Source organism: Mesoplodon densirostris, chromosome 2 (genome assembly GCF_025265405.1).
Source record: "Mesoplodon densirostris isolate mMesDen1 chromosome 2, mMesDen1 primary haplotype, whole genome shotgun sequence".
NCBI classification, from domain to species: Eukaryota; Metazoa; Chordata; class Mammalia; order Artiodactyla; family Ziphiidae; genus Mesoplodon; species Mesoplodon densirostris.
This window is the reverse complement of record NC_082662.1, coordinates 115,567,840-115,589,225: the sequence shown is the minus strand read 5'-3', so window position 1 is coordinate 115,589,225 and position 21,386 is coordinate 115,567,840. Positions and strand designations below refer to the sequence as shown.

Sequence of the window (21,386 nt, the reverse complement as noted above, 5' to 3'; positions counted from 1 at the left end):
TTACTCTACTGGGCAAGGATCTCATTCAGATTCCATGGAGAAATCAAAAGCTTTACAGACAAGCAAAAGCTAAGAGAATTCAGCACCACCAAACCAGTTCTACAACAAATGCTAAAGCAACTTCTCTAAGTGGGAAATACAAGAGAAGAAAAGGACCTACAAAGACAAACCCAGAACAATTAAGAAAATGGTCATAGGAACATACATATTGATAATTACCTTAAACATGAATGGATTAAATGCTCCAACCAAAAGACACAGGCTTACTGAATGGATACAAAAACAAGACCCATATTATTTGCTGTCGACAAGAGACCCACTTCAGACCTAGGGACACATACAGACTGAAAGTGAGGGGATGGAAAAAGATATTCCATGCAAATGGAAATCAAAGGAAAGCTGGAGTAGCAATACTCATATCAGATAAAATAGACTTTAAAATAAAGAATGTTACAAGAGACAAGGAAGGACACTACATAATGATCAAGGGGTCAATCCAAGAAGATACAACAATTATATATGCACCCAACATAGGAGCACCTCAATACATAAGGCAACTGCTAACAGCTATAAAAGAGGAAATAAAAAAAAATAATAAAAATAAAAAAATAAAAGAGGAAATCAACGGTAACACAATAATAGTGGAGACTTTAACACCTCACTTACACCAATGGACAGATCATCCAAAATGAAAATAAGGAAACAGAAGCTTTAAATGACACAATAGACCAGATAGATTTAATTGATATTTATAGGACATTCCATCCAAAAACAGCAGATTACACTTTCTTCTCAAGTGTGCACGGAACATTCTCCAGGATAGATCACATCTTGGGTCACAAATCAAATCAAGCCTCAGTAAATTTAAGAAAATTGAAATCAAATCAAGCATATTTTCTGACCACAACACTATGAGATTAGAAATGAAATACAGGGGAGAAAAACGTAAAAAACACAAACACATGGAGGCTAAACAATATGCTACTAAATAACCAAGAGATCACTGAAAAAAATCAAAGAGGAAATCAAAAAATATCTAGAGACAAATGACAATGAAAGCACAATGATCCAAAACCTATGGGATGCAGCAAGAGCAGTTCTAAGAGGGAAGTTTATAGCTATACAAGCCTACCTCAAGAAATAAGACAAATCTCCAATAAACAGCCTAACCTTACACGTAAAGAAACTAGAGAAAGAAGAACAAACAAAACCCAAAGTTAGCAGAAGGAAAGAAATCATAAAGATCAGAGCAGAAATAAATGAAATAGAAACAAAGAAAACAATTGCAAAGGTCAATAAAACTAAAAGCTAGTTCTTTGAGAAGATAAACAAAATTGATAAACCACTGGCCAGACTCATCAAAAAAAAGAGGGAGAGGACTCAAATCAACAAACTTAGAAATGAAAAAGGAGAAGTTACAGCAGCCACCGCAGAAATACAAAGCATCCTAAGAGACTACTACAAGCAACTCTATGCCACTGAAACGGACAACCTGGAAGAAGTGGACAAATTCTTAGAAAGGTATAACCTTCCAAGACTGAACCAGGAAGAAACAGAAAATATGAACAGACCAATTACAAGTAATGAAATTGAAACTGATTAAAAATCTTCCAACAAGCAAAAGTCCAGGACCAGATGGCTTCGCAGGTGAATTCTATCAAACATTTAGAGAAGAGCTAACACCCATCCTTGTCAAACTCTTCCAAAAAACTGCAGAGGAAGGAACACTCCCAAACTCATTCTGTGAGGCCACCATCACACTGACCAAAACCAGACAAAGATACTACAAAAAAAGAAAATTACAGACCAGTATCACTGATGAATATAGATGCAAAAATCCTCAACAAAATATTAGCAAACAGAATCCAATAACACATTAAAAGGACCATATGCCATGATCAAGTGGGATTTATCCCAGGGATGCAAGGATTCTTCAATATATGCAAATCAATCAGTGTGATACACCATGTTAACAAATTGAGGAATAAAAACCATATGATCGTCTCAATAGATGCAGAAAAAGCTTTGGACAAAATTCAACACCGATTTATGATAAAAATTCTCCAGAAAGTGGGAATAGAGGGAACCTACCTCAACATAATAAAGGCCATATATGACAAACCCACAGCAGACGTCATTCTCAATGGTGAAAAACTGAAAGCATTTCCTCTTAAGATCAGGAACAAGACAAGGATGTCCACTCTCACCACTATTATTCAACATAGATTTTGAAGTCCTAGCCACGGCAATCAGAGAAGAAAAAGAAATAAAAGGAATACAAATTGGAAAAAAAGAAGTAAAACTGTCACTGTTTGCAGATGACATGACACTATACATAGAGAATCCTAAAAATGCCACCAGAAAACTACTAGAGCTAATCAATGAATTTGGTAAAGTTGCAGGATATAAAATTAATGCACAGAACTCTCTTGCATTCCTATACACTAATGATGAAAAATCTGAAAGAGAAATTAAGGAAACACTCCCATTTACCACTGGAACAAAAAGAATAAAATACCTAGGAATAAACCTACCTAGGGAGACAAAAAACCTGTATGCAGAAAACCATAAGACACTGATGAAAGAAATTAAAGATGATACCAAGAGATGGAGAGATATACCATGTTCTTGGATTGGAAGAATCAATATTGTGAAAATGACTATACTACCCAAAGCAATCTACAGATTCAGTGGAATCCCTGTCAAATTACCAATAGCTTTTTTTTTACAGAAGTAGAAGAAAAAATCTTAAAATTTTATGGAGACACAAAAGACCCTGAATAGCCAAAGCAGTCTTGAGGGAAAAAAAAAAAACAGAGCTGGAGGAATCAGACTCCCTGACTTCAGACTATAGTATAAAGCTACATTAATCAAGACAATATGGTACTGGCACAAAAGCAGAAACATAGATCAGTGGAACAAGATAGAAGGCCCAGAGATAAACCCATGCACCTATGGTCAACTAGTCTATGACAGAGGAGGCAAGGATATACAATGTAGAAAAGACAGTCTCTTCAATAAGTGGCTGGGAAAACTGGACAGCTACATGTAAAAGAATGAAATTAGAACATTCCCTAACACCATACACAAAAATAAACTCAAAGTGGATTCGAGACCTAAATTTAAGACCAAACACTATAAAACTCTTAGAGGAAAACATAGGAAGAACATTCTTTGACATAAATCACAGCAAGATCTTTTTTGATCCACCTCCTAGAGTAATGGAAATAAAAACAAAAATAAACAAATGGGACTTAATGAAACTTCAAAGCTTTTGCACAGCGAAGGAAACAATAAACAGGACAAAAAGACAACCCTCAGAATGGGAGAAAATATTTGCAAATGAATCAACAGACAAAGGATTAATCTCCAAAATATATAAACAGCTCATGCGGCTCAATATTAAAGAAACAAACAACTCAATGCAAAAATGGGCAGAAGACCTAAATAGACATTTCTCCAAACAAGACATACAAATGGCCAAGAAGCACATGAAAAGCTGCTCAACATCACTAATTGTTAGAGAAATGCAAATCAAAACTACAATGAGGGCTTCCCTGGTGGCGCAGTGGTTGAGAGTCCGCCTGCCGATGCAGGGGAACGGGTTCGTGTCCCGGTCCGGGAAGATCCCACATGCTGCAGGGCGGCTGGGCCTGTGAGCCATGGCCGCTGAGCCTGCGCGTCCGGAGCCTGTGCTCTGCAACGGGAGAGGCCACAGCAGTGAGAGGCCCACGTACCGCAAAAAAAAAAAAAAAAAACTACAATGAGATATCACCTCACACCGGTTAGAATGGGCATCATCAGAAAATGTACAAACAACAAATGCTGGAGAGGGTGTGGAGGAAAGGGAACCTTCTTGCACTGTTGGTGGGAATGTAAATTGATACAGCCACTACAGAGAACAGTGTGGAGGTTCTTTAAAAAACTAAAAATAGAATTACCATATGATCCAGCAATCCCACTACTGGGCATATCCCCAGAGAAAACCATAATTCAAAAAGACACATGCACCCCAGTGTTCATTGCAGCACTATTTACAATAGCCAGGGCATGGAAGAATCCTAAATGCCCATCGACAGACAAATGGATAAAGAAGATGTGGTACATTTACACAATGGAATATTACTCAGCCATAGAAAGGAATGAAATTGGGTCATTTGTTGAGACATGGATGGATCTAGAGACTGTCATACAGAGTGAAGTAAGTCAGAAAGAGAAAAACAAATATCATATGTTAACACATGTATGTGGAACCTAGAAAAATTGTACAAATGAACCGGTTTCCAGGGCAGAAGTTGAGACACAATGTAGAGATCAAACGTATGGACACCAAGGGGGGAAAGCTGCAGGGGGCGGGGGGCGGTGATGAATTGGGTAATTAGGATTGGCATGTATACACTGATATGTATGATATTGATGACTAATAAGAACCTGCTGTATAAAAAAATAAAATAAAATGCAAAAAGTAAAAAAAAAAGAAAAAAGATACATGCACCCCAGTGTGCATTGCAGCACTTTTTACAATAGCCAGGACATGGAGCCACCCTCAATGTCCATCAATAGAGGAATGGATAAAGAAGATGTGTCACATATATACAATAAAATATTACTCAGCCATAAAAAAGAATGAAACAATGCCATTTACAGCAACATGGATGGACCTAGAGATTGTCATACTAAGTGAAGTAAGTTAGAGAAAAAAATATCATATGATATCACTTATATGTGAAATCTAAAAAAAGGCTACAAATGAACTTATCTGCAAAACAGAAATAGAGTTACAGATGTAGAAAATAAACTTATGGCTACAGGGGGGTAAGGGAGGAGGGGGATAAATTGGAAGATTGGGATTGACACATACACACTACTGTATATAAAATAGATAACTAATAAGGACCTACTGTATAGCACAGAGAACTCTACTCAATACTGTGTAATGACCTATATGGGAAAAGAATCTAAAGAAGAGTGGATATATGTATATGTATATAACAGATTCACTTTGCTGTACACCTGAAACTAATGCAACATTGTAAGTCAACTATACCCCAGTAAAAATTTTCAAGTATTCTTCATATGAAAAATGCAATAGGTTTTTCAGTGAAACCCATACATAAAGAGTACTAAGTATACAGTTGTCTGTTCTTGGTGGGAAAATCTAGCAGATTTCTCACATGATTATCATATTCACAGAGATCATAACACTGTATCTCCTCAAACATCAGCATTGCAAAAATTAGGGGAATAGTTGTTACAGATTCAATAACTTATCCAAAATGGCTCTTGTGCAAGGTATCAGTTTTACTTTCTCAGTTCCTCTTTGTAGTTAAGTCTCCACTCTAAGGTGGAGATTTTACCACATAAATATTTTTAAATTTTATAGAAATATAAGCATTTGATTTACACAGTTGTGTTAATTTCTGCTGTATGCAAAGTGACTCAGTTATATATATACCTTTTCATATTCTTTTCCATTATGGTTTATCACAGTGTATTAAATATAGTTCTCTGTGCTATACAGTAGGACCTTGTTGTTTATCCATCCTGTATATACTAGTTTGCATCTGCTAATCCCAAACTCTGAATCCTTCCCTCCCCGACCCCCACCCCCTTGGCAACCACAAGTGTGTTCTGTATGTCTGTGAGTCTGTTTCTCTTACTTAGATATGTTTATTTGTGTTGTATTTTAGATTCCACATATAAGTTATTGTCATATGGTATTTGTCTTTTCTCTTTCTGACTTACTCAGTATGATAATCTCTGGTTGCATCCATGTTGCTGCAAATGGCATTATTTCATTCTTTTTTATAGCTGAGTAGTATTCCATTGTGTGTGTAGATAGATACGTAGATAGATAGATAGATAGATAGTTATACACACACACACACCACATCTTCTTTATCCATTCATCTGTCAGTGGACATTTAGGTTGTGGACCTTTAGGTTGTTTCCATGTCTTGGCTATCGTCAGTGATGCTGCTATGAACATAGGGGGTGCATGTATCTTCTTGGATTATAGTTTTGTATGGATATATGCCCAGGAGTAGGATTGCTGGATCATGTGGCAACTCTGTTTTTAGTTTTTTAAGGAACTGCCATACTGTTTCCCGTAATGGCTGCACCAGTTTACCTTCCCACCTACAGTGTAAGAGGGTTCCCTTTTCACCACACCCTCCCCAACATTTATTGTTTGTAGACTTTTTATTTATGGCCATTCTGTCTGGTGTGAAGTGGTACCTCACTGTAGTTTTGATTTGCATTTCTCTAATAATTAGCGATGATAAGCATCTTTTATCTGCCTATTGGCCATCTGTATGTCTTCTTTGGAAAAATGTCGATTTGGGTCTTCTGCCCATTTTTCAATTGGGTTGTTTGGTTTTTTGTTACTGCGTTGTGTGAGCTGTTTGTATATTTTGGAAATTCTTGTATCCTGCCACCTTGCTGAATTCGTTTACCAGTTTTAGTAGTTTTTGTATGGAGCCTCTAGGGTTTTCTATTTTTTTTTTTAAATATAAATTTATTTATTTATTGGCTGCGTCGGGTCTTCGTTACTGTGCACGGGCTTTCTCTAGTTGCGGCAGGCGGTGGCTACTCTTTGTTGCAGTGCATGAGCTTCTCATTGCGGTATTTTCTCTTGCTGCAGAGCATGGGCTCTAGGCACGTGGGCTTTAGTAGTTGTGGCATGCGGGCTCAGTAGTTGTGGCTTGCAGGCTGTAGAGCGCAGGCTCAGTAGTTGTGGCACATGGGCTTAGTTGGTCCACAGCATTTGGGATCTTTCTGGATCAGGGCTCAAATCCGTGTCCCACGCATTGGCAGGTGGATTCTTAACCACTGCACCACCAGGGAAGTCCTAGGATTTTCTGTATGTAGTATCATGTCATCTGCATCTAAGGACAATTTTACCAATTTGAATACCTTTTATTTCTTTTTCTTGTCTGATTGCTATGGCTAAGACTTCCAATACTATGTTAAGAGAAGTGGTAAGAGTGGGCATCCTTGTCTTGTTACAGATTTTAGTGGGAAGCTTTCAGCTTTTCACTGTTGAGTATTATATTGACTCTGGGATTGTCATAAATAGCTTTTATTATGTTGATATATTCCGTCTGTACCCAGTTTGGTAAGAGTTTTTATCATGAATGGGTGTTGAACTTTATTGAATGCTTTTTCTGCATCTATTGAGTTGATCATGTGGTTTTTATCTTTTCTTTTGTTGATGTGGTGTATCACATTGATTGATTTGAGTATGTTGAACCATTCTTGTGACTCTGGAATGAATCCAACTTGGTCATGGTGTATATCTCTTACCACATATATTTGTTTAGTGATTTCTGATTAAGTATCATTAATTTGATGTAAAATAAGGCCAATTTTATTTACATATATTGATATATACAGTATATTATTAATTAATATACAAAAATATCCTTGTAATATGATTATAGCAACTAGAGCAACATGTTTCTAAGGGTTCAGAATCAGCTACTGGTTGGAAACCTTTATAAAAGTTTTAAGTTACTTTTCTGTCAGAAGTATTTTATTGCCCTTATCAACTCACCTACAAAGATGAGGAACCAAAAGCCTTCCAACTCTCCTCTATCAAATTTCACATGGGAGACCTATAACTGTAGGAAAATCCCATCTTATTTTATTTCATTTTTTAAAGTTTTTTAATTTATTTTTTATTTTTTTATTATCATTATTAGTTTTTTTTGTGGTACGCAGGCCTCTCACTGTTGTGGCCTCTCCTGTTGCGGAGCACAGGCTCCGGACACACAGGCTCAGTGGCCATGGCTCACGGGCCCAGCCGCTCCGCGGCATGTAGGATCTTCCCGGACTGGGGCACGAACCCGTGTCCCCTGCATTAGCAGGCAGACTCTCAACCACTGCGCCACCAGGGAAGCCCCATTTTGTTTTATTTTATTTGTCCGCGCTGGGTCTTCGTTGTGGCGCTCGGACTTGTCTAGTTGTGGCACCCGGGCTGTCTTGTTGCAGCGTGCAGGCTCCAGAGCGCACGGGCTCAGTAGCTGTGGCTCATGGGCTCTCTAGTTGTGGCGCGCAGGCTTAGTTGCCCCGCGGCATGTGGGATCTTTGTTCCCCGACCAAGGATCAGACCCGTGTCTCCTGAATTGGAAGGCGGATTCTTAACCACTGGACCACCAGGGAAGTCCCTGTAGGAAAATCCTCTTACTTTAAAACCCCCTATTTTTCAGTGTTCCCGACCTGCCAAGAGTGACATTTCTTACTCCCTTTAAATTATGGGATTCCATAAGCCATAGAATAAATAGCAGGCCAGTTTCCTGAGAGGACTCTATAGGTATCATTTACGCTTATGAAGTATACATCTTGTCCTTATTAGTGATCTTGTCATATAAAATTAAATAAGATTCTTCATGGTTACAAATTTGGTTTATCCAATTATATATCATACTGAACCTACATAATATAACTACATGGTCATAAAATGTATAGAAACCGTTAGGTAATAGAAAATATATTTGTTGGTCTCTGCCCCCAGTTTCTCATACAGGACTCCTAAAATCCTTATAATTTCCTAAGGGATAGGAAAATTTTGGAGCGTCTCTTGTTCTAATATTTGTCTTTGACTCTATCCCTGACACAGGGCTCCTAAAACCCTTGTAAATTCCTAAGTGATAAGAGCACTATGAGCATCTTTTTTTTTCTAAAAGGCATCTCTGGGTGGGCTCCTGGATGGCCCTTGGTCATCAGAAAGTCCAAGCCATGATTAGAAGTTTGGAATTTTCAGCCCCATCCTGCCATCCTCCGGAAAAGGGAGAGGGCCTGGAAATTTGAGTTAATAATTGATCATGCCTATGTTAGAAAGCCTCTATAAAATCCCAGTAGTACAGAGTTCAGAGATCTTCCAGGTTGGTGAACAATTGGAGGTACAAGGAGAGTGACACACCCAGAGAGGTAATGGAAGCTCTACACCTCTTCCTACGTACTTTGCCTATGCATCTCTTCCATCTGGATGTTCACCTGTATCCTTTATCATATCCTTTAATAAGCTGGTAAACGTAAGTAAGTGTTTCCCTGAGTTCTGTGACTGGTGACCAGCTATAGCAAATTAATCAGACCTGAGAGAGGGGGTAATGGGGACCTCCAATTTGTAGGACATAAGTTGTGTATAAACTGGGGACTTACTGTTTTCAGTTGACATCTGAGGTAGAGTGGAGGCAGTCTTGTGAGACTGAGCCCTTAACCTGTGGGATCTGACAGTGTCTCCAGGTAGGTAGTGTTAGACTTGAGTTAAATTTTAGGACACCTAGCTGGTGTGAAGAGAATTGGTTGACGTCGTGAAAAACTTCCACACATTTTATGACCAGAGGTGTCAGAAGTCAAGTGTTCTGTGTAAAAGTAAGGCGATACACAGGAAAGAAACTCACAGTAGGGAAGAACTGGGTGTTTTGCACATAGGAAGGAAAATGGGTTTTTCGAAATAGGAGCATAAAAAGCAGTTTACATTATATGTACACAGGCATACCTCAGAGACACTGCAGGTTCAATACCAGACCACTGCAATGAAGTGAATATTGCAAGAAAGAGAGTCACACGGAGGTCTTGGTTTCCCAGCACATGTGAAAGATATACTTACACTATACTGTAGTCTATTAAGTGTGCAATAGCATTGTGTTTAAAAAAACAATGTACATGCCTTAATTAAAAAATATTGCTAAAAAGTGCTAACCGTCATCTGAATCTTCAGCGAGTTGTAATCTTTTTGCTGATAGAGGGCCTCGCCTCGATGCTGATGGCTGCTGACTGATCAGGGTGGTGGTTGCTGAAGGCTGGGGTGGCTGAGGCAGTTTCTAAAGACAAGGCAGCAGTGCAGTTTGCTGCATCTTTGACTCTTCCTTTCATGAATGATTTCTCTGCAGCATGCAGTACTCTTTTTTCTCTCATGCAATGCTCTTTTTTTTTTTTTCTTTTCGGTACGCGGGCCTCTCACTGTTGTGGCCTCAACCGTTGCAGAGCACAGGCTCTGGACACGCAGGCTCAGCGGCCATGGCTCACGGGCCCAGACACGCGGCGGCATGTGGGATCTTCCCAGACTGGGGCACAAACCCATGTCCCCTGCATCGGCAGGCGGACTCTTAACCACTGTGCCACCAGGGAAGCCCCATGCAATGCTCTTTGATAGCATTTTACCCACAGAACTTCTTTCAAAATTGGAGTCAATCCTCTCAAACCCTGTCACTGCCTTAGCAACTAAGTTTATGTAATATTCTAAATCTTTTGTTGCCATTTCAACAAAATCTTCACAGCGTCTTCACCAGGAGTAGATTCCATCTCAAGAAGCCACTTTCTTTGCTCATCCATACGAAGCAGCTCCTCATCCGTGAAAATTTTACCACGAGAGTGCGGCAGTTCAGTCTCACCTTCAGGCTCCCCTTCTATTTCTAGTTCTCTTGCTATTTCCAACACATCTGCAGTTACTTCCTACACTGAAGTCTTGAACCCCTCAAAGTCACCCATGAGGGTTGGGAACAACTTCCAAACTCCTGTTAATGTTGATATTTTGACCTCCTCCTGTGAACCACAAATGTTCTTAATGGCATCTAGAATCTTTTCCAGAAGGTTTTCAATTTCCTTTGCCCAGATCCATCAGAGGAATCATTATCTGTGGCAACTGTAGCCTTATGAAATGTATTTCTTAAATAATAAGACTTGAATGTGGAAATTACTCCTTGATCCATGGGCTGCAGAGTGGATGCTGTGCTAGCCAGCATGAAAACAACATTAATCTCGTTGTACATCTCCATCAGAGCTCTTGGGTGACCAGGTGCATTGTCAATGAGCAGTAATGTTTTGAAAGGAATCTCTTTTCCTGAGCAGTAGGTCTCAACAGTGGGCTTTGTCAACAGATGTGCTGTCGTCCAGGCTTTGTTGTTCCATTTGAAAGAGCAGAGGCAGAGTAGATTTAGCATAATTCGAAAGGACCCTAGGATTTTTGGAATGGTAAGTGAGCACTGGCTTCAACTTAAAGTCACCGGCTGCATTAGCCTCTAACAAGAGAGAGTCAGCCTGTCCTTTGAACCTTTGAGCCAGGCACTGACTTCTCTCTAGCTATGAAGTCCTAGATGGCATCTTCCTCCAGTATAAGGCTGTTTCATCTACACTGAAAATCTGTTGTTTCGTGTAGCCACCTTCATTAATGATCTTAGCTAGGTCTTCTGGATAACTTGCTGTAGCTTGTACATCAGCACTCGCTGCTTCACCTTGTACCTCGATGTTAAACCTCATGAACCAACCTCTGCTAGCTTCAAGTTTTTTTTCTGCAACTGCTTCACATCTCAGCCTTCATAGAACTGAAGAGAGTTAGGGCCTTGCTCTGGATTAGACTTTGGCTTATGGGAATGTTGTGGCTGGTTTGACCTTCTATCCAGACCACTCAAACTTTCTCCATGTCAGCAATAGGGCTGTTCTACTTTCTTATCACTTGTGTGTTCACTGGAGTAGCACTTTTAATTTCCTTCAAGAACTTTTCCTTTTCATTCACAGCTTGGCTAACTGTTTGGCGCAAGAGGTCTAGCTTTCAGCCTGTCTCGGCTTAAGGCATTGCCTTCCTCACTAAGCTTAATCATTTCTAGCTTTTGATTTAAAGTGAGAGACGTGCAACTCTTCCTTTCACTGGAACTCTTAGAGGCCACTGTAGGGTTATTAGTTGGCCTAATTTCAATATTGCTGTGTCTCAGGGGATAGGGAGGCCTGAGGAAAGGGAGAAAGACGGGGCATTGGGTGGGGGGGTGGGAGACGGGGGTGGTGGGGATTGGCTAGCTGGTAGAGCAGTCAGAGCACATACAGCATTTATTAAGTTCACCGTCTTATATGGACATGGTTTGAGGCTCCCCAAAACAATTACAAGAGTAACATCAGTGATCACTGATCACAGATCACCATAACAAATATAATAATAATGAAAAAGTTTGAAATATTGTCAGAATTACCAAAATGTGACACAGACGTGAAGTGACGGAATGTCCTTGGAAAAATGGCACTGTAGACTTGCTCCAAGCAGGGTTGCCACAAAACTTTCAATTTGTAATAAAAAAAAACACAGTACCTGCAAAGTGCAGTAAAATAAGGTAAGGTGTGACTGTATATATAATATTGTGAACAGTTTTTTAAGTTTGACCAATCATCATGTATTTTTTTAAACAAATTTTATTAAGTTCTCCTGTAGGCTTATAATTTATATTAGGAACATTTACAGGATTTTTTTTCTTAATTTAAGGCTTTGGAACAGTATACCAGTTTAAAAGTATTTAATTCCAGTGTGTACAGCGATCACCTAATAACTTCAGGGTTATATAGAAAGATTAAGAAGAAAGAAAAGGTCTTTATTATACACTCATTAAAATATAATATTTACTACAGTTAAATCAGTTTTATAGTGCTAGGTAATTCTTATTTTGCTGATCTTGAGTTGAACAGTCTGTTTTCACAAAATCGTTTGTTTCCTGGCTAAAAATTTCCTGGAAATTCTAGCTCTGTCCCTTTTTACAGTCTAACAAGTATCTGTTTAAGGTGATGCTATCAGTTATAACGTACAGGGAAATCTGTACCCATAATCTTATTGCCACTAGTATCATTAGTCAAAAATAACTGAGATTATCATTTACTGAGGGTTTTTTGATACTTCTTCCAGCAGTCTTAGTCATAAAGATTTAACCAAAAATTGCTCAGAGAATGAAAACATTATAGAAAGGTAAGACACTGACAATTCTCCATACTCTTCTAATGCATCCAGTAAAATACATGTTATGATTGTCACTAACTGACAAGGATTTCAAACCTAGGGCGGAAAAAAAGTTCTTGATAAAGAGGATAAAATTTTTGACAGTTACTGTTCCAATCAAGTATAGGAACATTAGTGTACTTTTCTCCAGTCTTAAAAGTACACAATGGGACTTCCTTGGTGACACAGTGGTTAAGAATCTGCCTGCCAGTGCAGGGGACACAGGTTCGAGCCTTGGTCTGATAAGATCCCATATAAGCAACTAAGCAACTAAGAGCAACAAAGCCCGTGTGCCACAACTACTGAGCCTGTGCTCTGGGGCCCGCGAGCCACAAGTACTGAGCCCATGTGCCATAACTACTGAAGCCTATGCGCCTAGAGCCTGTGCTCCGCAACAAGAGAAGCCACCGCAGTGAGAAGCCTGCACACCGCATGGAAGAGTAGCCCCTGCTTGCCACAACTAGAGAAAAGCCCATGCACAGCAGCAAAGACCCAGTGCAGCCAAAAATAAATAAAATAAATAAAATTTTTTTAAAAACAGCATTGACTTTATTAAAAAATTAAAAATATGTCAGGGACTTCCCTGGTGGTCCAGTGGTTAAGATTCCATACTGCCACTGCAGGGGGCAAAGGTTCTATCCCTGGTCAGGGAAGTTCTGCAAGCCACACAGTGTGGCAAAAAAATAAATAAAAAAAAACAAGTGTGGGAGTAAGTCCTTGGTGTGACTTACCAGCTGTCTGGGATACTTCTAAGATAGTTTGAGTATAAAAGACATCTTAATAGTTTTATTATTTTGAGTTTTGGGCCTAGATTAGAGTTGACAAGATTTGAAAATAAGGTGATAAATGCCTAAAGCCAAGAAATGACTGTAGACAACATTTAAGATAAACATAATAGCATTAATTGCATAATAGCAATTAATGATTATTAGGAACACTAACTTTTTATATTTTTCCTTAAATAATCATATATTTTTCTCCCATATGATGGTGGATTTGCCTATTTTAATTAGATATCCTCCCACCCAAGTGATAAATTATTAAAACTAATAATCTACCAAAGAGAGAGTAAGTTGGCCACAAATACCGAATTGGTTACATTTATAAATAGAACATTGTGAAAGGCAAACTAACTTCTTTTGACAATAAAGGCAAAAGAGTTTTTTTCATTTACACACTTATACATAGCACTAGTAGTCTCATTTTTGCAACTTCAGCCATAGGCTAGAGTAAACACCTGTCACAGCAGCTTTTTTTTTTTTTTTTTTTTTACTGTCCAGACTACTGTGAGTTAACTGCAGTTTTGTAACTGAAATGGCTACTGTTTATTCCTACAGGTATAAAGATTTTCTCCTGTGATTTGAACTGATAGTGGCACACAAATGAATACCACAGAAAATGCCAGGAATGTTCAGAATCTCCAAGGCAAACTGACAGAGACAACCACATTCTCTCTCTTAATATACCACTCCTCAGAGCTCACACAGAATGGAATATTTAAAACAATGAGAGAGGGCCTCCCTGGTGGCGCAAGTGGTTGAGAGTCCGCCTGCCGATGCAGGGGATACGGGTTCGTGCCCCGGTCTGGGAGGATCCCATATGCCGTGGAGCGGCTGGGCCCGTGAGCCATGGCCGCTGAGCCTGCGCGTCCGGAGCCTGTGCGTCCGGAGCCTGTGCTCCGCAACGGGGGAGGCCACAGCAGTGAGAGGCCCGCATACCGCAAAAAAAAAAAAAAAAAAAAAACAATGAGAGAGCTTTCCATGTTGTTGTAACCAACACAGAAATAAATGGTTATGTCTAAATTAGAACCAAAGTCAGACTTGGCTAAGACCTAGGAAAACAGTTTCTCACATGATTATCATATCCATAATGATGTCATGCATCTTAGGTATCAGCATTGCAAAATCAAGGATAAATTTGAGTTTTTTAGGGAATCAATCGGTAATTGATAGGATATATTCAAGGTTTCATTTATTTGAGGGCGTAAAACTATGCAGGTGACCCTGAATTTTTTTGTGATTTTGCTTGTTTGTTCACTTCAGGGTGCCAGGTATTTTCTTTTACGACTACTGCCCCCTATATGCTTGCTTACCCTTTGGCACCAGGGTAAAATACCAGTTTTGCTTCCATTCCTATGTTAGCTGGATGAAAACTTTTATGTATTTCTTTAAGTAGTTTGGATATGTCTTGAATCTAGTAAGGTGTAGACCAAATTTTCTTTCATGCCGAGTGCTTGGTTCTAGACACAGTTGTTTTCTTGATCTATTTGACTTTGATGATGAAGAAATACAGTTTTTAGTTGGTTAAAAAATGCATCTTTGTGTTCACAATCATTTTGGGGGCCACTTTTTTAAAATGAGAAAAGTGGTCTTTAGATATAAGTAGAACAGTCTAGCATCTTTCCTTTCCTTCTTTGTAACTGTCCCCCAAACTACTTACGTAACTGGCTTTAAACTTTTACATGACTTAGTTTCTAACTTTACCTGGACTGCTTCAGCCTCCTTTCATTTCTTCTAATTCTCCAATCTCATTTAAGCTTTCATCTTATACCAGCTATTTCCTCTGCCTGATCTTCCATTTCCCAGATCCTCTCCTGAGTATCAGTAGCATTTACATTTTAGCTTAATGTCACTTCCTTAGAAAAGCCTTCCCAAATTACTTGCTATTCATCACATTTTAATTATTTGCCTAGCATTTATTATTTTCTGGGTTTTATTTTTTCATTTTCTTAGTTTTTGTTATTTCCTTATTGTATATCTACCGAAGTAAACTGTCTTTTTCCCCACTGTTTCTTAGTACTTGGAACAGGGCCTGGACTTAATGAGTGCTCAGTAATTGTTGAATAAATAAATGAATGATTCACTAGAAAGAACCAGTCTTCAAATAAGAACTAAAGGTTCTATAAATAACTTACTTCTTTGGGTCTCAATTTTCTCATCTGCAAAGTGTGTATTAACATACCTACTTGTTACAAGATATAATAGACTAGACTTGTTTTTTGAAAGGCAGTATGTCATAATTCATGAAAGAAATATATCCACCTTGCTTTATTTACTGGAACTTTAAGCCAAAATAAAATCAGAGTCGACTGAATGAGGCTCTCCTCTTTTTCTCATTTCCTTTTTCCTCCCTTCTTTTTTTCCCTTCCTTTTACGTGTCTGTGAAATCTCTTCAGGTTTTAATCTCATAACAAACATTAGGAACACAGACCCAGTAAGATGAGTGGAAGAGGTAAAAGCTGATGGGACATGGTGGAATAAAATAAAAAGAATAGTAAATGAATAGGAGTTTAGCAAGAAACTAAGGTTTTCATCTTGAATCTCCTTGCCAGCTACAAAAATTAAAGCAAGTCATTTAGCCTTGTAGGGCATCAGTTTTCAAATCTGTAAACTAGAGTTAACATTTCTTACCTACTTCACGGGATTGACATAAATGATAATATGTGAAAGTACTTTATAAATCATTAACCAAATATAAGGCAGTCCTTATGATCAGATCTGAAATTTAGGTTCCTTCTGCAAAACTGTTGGAGAATGCTAGTGCATTGGAGATGCATTGGAGAATGCATCTTATGTATAATTCCTAAAAGACAATTCCAGAAATTCGGATTTTAAAAATATATGAAAATACTTAGTATCCCTCCCCGCCAAAAAAAACGGGTTTAAGATTTAAGCCACTGTTAAAACAAATACTCGCTTTTTTTCCCCTATTCACAATTTTATTTACAAACCAGATATGTATATAAGTCAACTATTTTTGACATGTAGAACAAGTCACACAAAATAGTTCATGCACATAAACCATTTGTTATTGTTAATTTTCTTTGTCCCTTTTTATGAGAGTCACATGAAATGACTAGTTTGGAATCAGAATTATAGAAAAATAACATACTTTTGTAGCTACACTTTAAAAAAATTATCACTCTAAATTGTGAATTTGGAATTTTGCTACTTTATGAAATCTTATCTATAGCTCAATTGGATTACATAAACATTTTAAAATTAATTAAAGCCCCCCCCAGTATTTTTGCATAAATTACTGTGAAACCAAGTTCATTCCTTATTATATTTATAAAGGTGATTTTTAACTCAAAATAGTATTGCATTCTCTTAAATTGAATATAATTGACCTACAACACTATGTTAGTTCCAGAGGTACAACATAGTGATTCGATTACAAAATGATCACCACTAAAACAAATTTTCGATAGAGTGATTTTTTTTTTTTCTATTTTACCACAAAAGGAAATTTCATTGCCTCTCACTGTTTTCCATTCTTTTCTAATCACAGCCCAAAGAGCCGATTGATCCAATTAAAGAAAGAGAAGCTGGAATACACTCCGGGAGAGCATGAATATGGATTATTCCCAGCCCCCATTCATGTCGGTGAGTACTCAGTATACAGAATATATTACTGAGAAGAAATGGTATTTCTTGAGTTCGGGTGAAATGTCTTTGTGTTCTTATTATTTCTACATCTCCAGTGGGGTCAAGTCTTTACCATTTAATTATAGTTACTCTGAAGAATTTTGCAAACCCTTTTGCCGTCTAGGGGTCAAAATGACGTAAATCTTATTCACCGGAGTTTCAATAAACAACACTATATCTGTAACATTTGATTCTCTAAGTAAGTCATCTAGGAAAACCCAACTATTCATTACTTCAGTTTCAAGTGTTTTCTGTGTTCAAAGGGAGATATTTGTGGATATGTAATAATCAAAGGAAAAGGGTCCACTGCTTTTTCTGATTGTTTATATGCTTGAAAATTTGTGTGTGTGTGTGTGTGTGTTTACTGATTTTTTTTTTAATCAGTTATACATATACATATGTTCCCATATCCCCTCCCTCTTGCATCTCCCTCCCACCCTCCCTATCCCACCCCTCCAGGCGGTCACAAAGCACCGAGCTGATCTCCCTGTGCTATGCGGCTGCTTCCCACTAGCTATCTACCTTACGTTTGGTAGTGTATATATGTCCATGCCTCTCTTTCGCTTTATGCTTGAAAATTGATGAAGATTTATCTCTCTGTTTATTTTTGGAGAAAATTCAAGTCTCTGTTTAGCATTTTAAAAATAATACCTTCCAGGATCATACTATTGAGCTTATCAGATAAGTAAAGTGTACCTAGAAGGCATCCTGGATTTCCTGGATTGGCCTCATCCAGTCCATCTCCAAGTTATGTTATTTTCATCCTTGAAATATATCCTACTTCTCTTCAAATTCCATTGCCATTATTCAAGTCCATGACACTATTTTTTTTTTTTTTTTTTTTTTTTGCGGTACACGGGCCTCTCACTGTTGTGGCCTCTCCCGTTGCGGAGCACAGGCTCCGGACGTGCAGGCTCAGTGGCCATGGCTCACGGGCCCAGCCGCTCCGCAGCATGTGGGATCTTACCGGACCCGGGCACGAACCCGTGTCCCGTGCATCGGCAGGCGGACCCTCAACCACTGCGCCACCAGGGAAGCCCCCATGACACTATTATCTTTTGCTCAGGCCATTGCAATAGCCTTCTAACAGATCTGTCCACTTCCATTCTTGCTCCCTTCCAATCTACTCTCCACACAGTAAAAAGGGAAATGATTTTATAACTTAAACTAAATCATACTTAAAACCTTTCAGTGGCTCACCATTAAACTATAAACTCCTTACCCCAACTCTTGGGAATGATGTGGTTCCTGACTACCTCATTTTTCTGCCTCTGTTGTTTCCCATATTTCCCTTATAATCACTGTATTGTGTGTCATGCTGGCCTTCTTTCAGATTCTAGACCATACCAAACTCTTTCCAACCAAAAGATCATTATGCTTATTATTACCATTGCCTGCAAAGCTCTTCTTCAAACTTCCCATGGTGGATTTCTTCTCATCCTTTGAGGATGAGTTAAATGTCAGTATCAGCTTAAATATTATTTTCTTTAAAATTTTTTTCCTGATTATCCTACAAAAGAGGGTTCCTTCCTCTATATCAAGTCTGTATCACAGCACCCTGTTTACTTCTTTCTGTAATCTATAATTACTATATTTGTTTACTCATTTAGTAATGTCTCCTCCACCAGATTATAAGCTCTAGGAGCACAGGATCATTTGTCTTTCTTATTCTCCTTTGATTTCCCCATGCTTTGTACATAATAGAAGTTTAACAAATATTGGTTATACAATGAAAGAAAAGGAGAAATTAGAATACATAATTGAACATAGGATGAGAATTTTTTTTCCAGGAACAACTTACTTGTGTAGTAGATGTTGATCCGGTGCTTTTAGTTCTCTTCAACTATGACTCTTGACTCTCTTGACTATGGGGCTTTTCTGTGTGTTATGATTATCTAGTTCCTTTTTTTCTCCCCAGAGGGCCCAGCGCCAGCAATGTATTTAAAGCAACAGGGGTAGACAAGTTCTGCAATAAAGATTTGTTTGCTTTAATTTTTTCTGTATTGGGTGGCTAGAGAATAGTTTAAGTACAACATAGCATTACAAGGTTTAATTCTCAGCTAGATAACTGTACTATTGCTTACTTAAAAAAGGTAAGAGTAAGTAAGCTCCGTATTCTCTGGGCTTAGTGCCAAAGTTCTTTTGAAAGAGCCTTTTGTTTTTAATAGTGAGGTCATAGCAGTGGAAGAAGATTCTCAGCAGATTTAGCTATTTCCTAGAACGTGCTACTGACAAATAGGCTTTGAAAATAAGAGGTAATTTTAAAAGTTCTGTGTAAAGGAAAACATGACCATTTTGGTCTCACTGGTTTTGCTCTGGATGGGAAATTGGCTAATTCATAACTCAGATTTTGGAAAGAAGCTCTGACTATTCAAGGGGGTGATAGAGTCAGTTAATTCCAAGGGAGATGAGATGAATAAGATAGGCCAATATTTCTGTCACATATCTGGCATGAATAGTGGTTAAGAGGTCCAGAATGGAAATCCCTTAATTTAAATAAAGATTTTCTCTCTCGGGCTTCCCTGGTGGCGCAGTGGTTGAGAGTCCGCCTGCCAATGCAGGGGACGCGGGTTCGTGCCCCGGTCCGGGAAGATCCCACATGCCGCGGAGCGGCTAGGCCCGTGAGCCATGGCCGCTGAGCCTGCGCGTCCGGAGCCTGTGTTCCGCAACGGGAGAGGCCACAACAGTGAGAGGCCCGCGTACCGCCAAAAAAAAAAAAAAAGATTTTCTCTCTATAAGTCCCCACTTTAGTCTCTTACTAAGATTAATCTGTACTCAGTAGTCTGCAAATTAAGTAAATAATGGAAAAACCTGTCCAAGTAGTGGGCGTTTTTTCCTGTGAAACAAGACATAAAATCAGGCTGTTACAGGATAAAAAATTTTTTTTCTGGACAGTGCTGTTTTGTTGTTCAGATAATAATTTGTGATTAGGATAGGGAGGGAGGCCAGTCAGCTGTTTCAAACAGTTCACTTCCAGTATCATGTAAACAAAGAGCATGACTTTGAGTCAGCCAGACCTAGGTTCATCTCTGTCTTTGCGATACTAGTTATGTGAATAAAATAGTTATACAGATAAAATAATAATGCATCTTATCATCAATGGAGTCATTCAATAAATGGAAGGTAATACTTATTTTTTTAATTTTTAATGAAATCAGGTTTCTTTATCTTTAGAGAAATGCACTTCAAAAAGATTTACTTCTTATGATAAATACTCATTTATCAAAATGTATATTATACTTTAAATTTTTAGTCAATTGATTTTTTACAACAGTGCCACAACAGTTCAATGAGGAAAGCATGGTCTTTTTAACAGATGGTTACTGTGATAGCTGGATATGGACATACAAAAGGATAAAGTAACTCAAAATGGATCATCAACCTAAATATAAGAGCTAAAATTATAAAACTCTTAGAAGAAAGCATAAGAGTAAATCTTTGTGACCTTGGATTAGGTAATAATTTCTTAGGTGTCTGACACCAAAATCATGTACAACAAAAGAAAAAAAGAGACAAATTGAACTTCATCAATATTTAGAACTTTTGTGCTTCAAAGAACACCATCAAGAAGCTGAAACAACCCACAGAAAGGGAGAAGCATTTTCAAATCATATATCAAGAGACTTGTATCCAGAAGCCCATATATATAAAGAACTGTTATAATTCAATAATAAAAAGACAAACAACAGAATCCTTTCAATGAGTAAATGATTTGAATTGATCTTTCTCCAGAAAAAGATATAGAAATGGTCAATAAGCACATGAAAAGATCCTCAACATCATTAGTCATTAGGGAAATGGAAATCAAAACCATAATGAGATTATCACTTCACACCCACTGGGATGGCTTTAATTAAAGGATTAATGAGGGCGTGAAGAAACTGAAACCTTCATACATTGCTGGTAAGAATGTGAAGTGGTGTAAAACCTCTTTGGGAAACATTTTAGTAGTTCCCAACAAGTTAATCACAGATTTAATATAAGACCTAGCAATACTGCTGCTTAGATACATACCCAAAAGAATTGAAAACATACATCCAAAGGACTTCCCTAGTGGTCCAATGGTTAGGATTCTGTGCTTCCACTTGGGGTGGGGGGAGGGGTGTATGATCCCTGGTCAGGGAACTGGAATCCCGCATGCCGTGTGTAAACAAAATGTGATATATCTGCACAATGGAATGTTACTGGGCAATAACAAGAAA

The 21,386-nt window shown here is 38.3% G+C and overlaps 1 protein-coding gene across 8 annotated transcripts in view; it reads left to right on the top strand.

Annotated features, from left to right (window-relative positions):
• ASH1L (ASH1 like histone lysine methyltransferase) overlaps positions 1–21,386 on the top strand; it is a 215,451-nt gene that overhangs the window by 130,618 nt on the left and 63,447 nt on the right. For all 8 annotated transcript variants that reach the window (XM_060090689.1, XM_060090685.1, XM_060090686.1 and 5 more), the window contains one exon: positions 17,048–17,142. In XM_060090689.1, the coding sequence (XP_059946672.1) occupies positions 17,048–17,142 (95 nt within the window). The remainder of the gene's footprint in view (positions 1–17,047; positions 17,143–21,386) is intronic.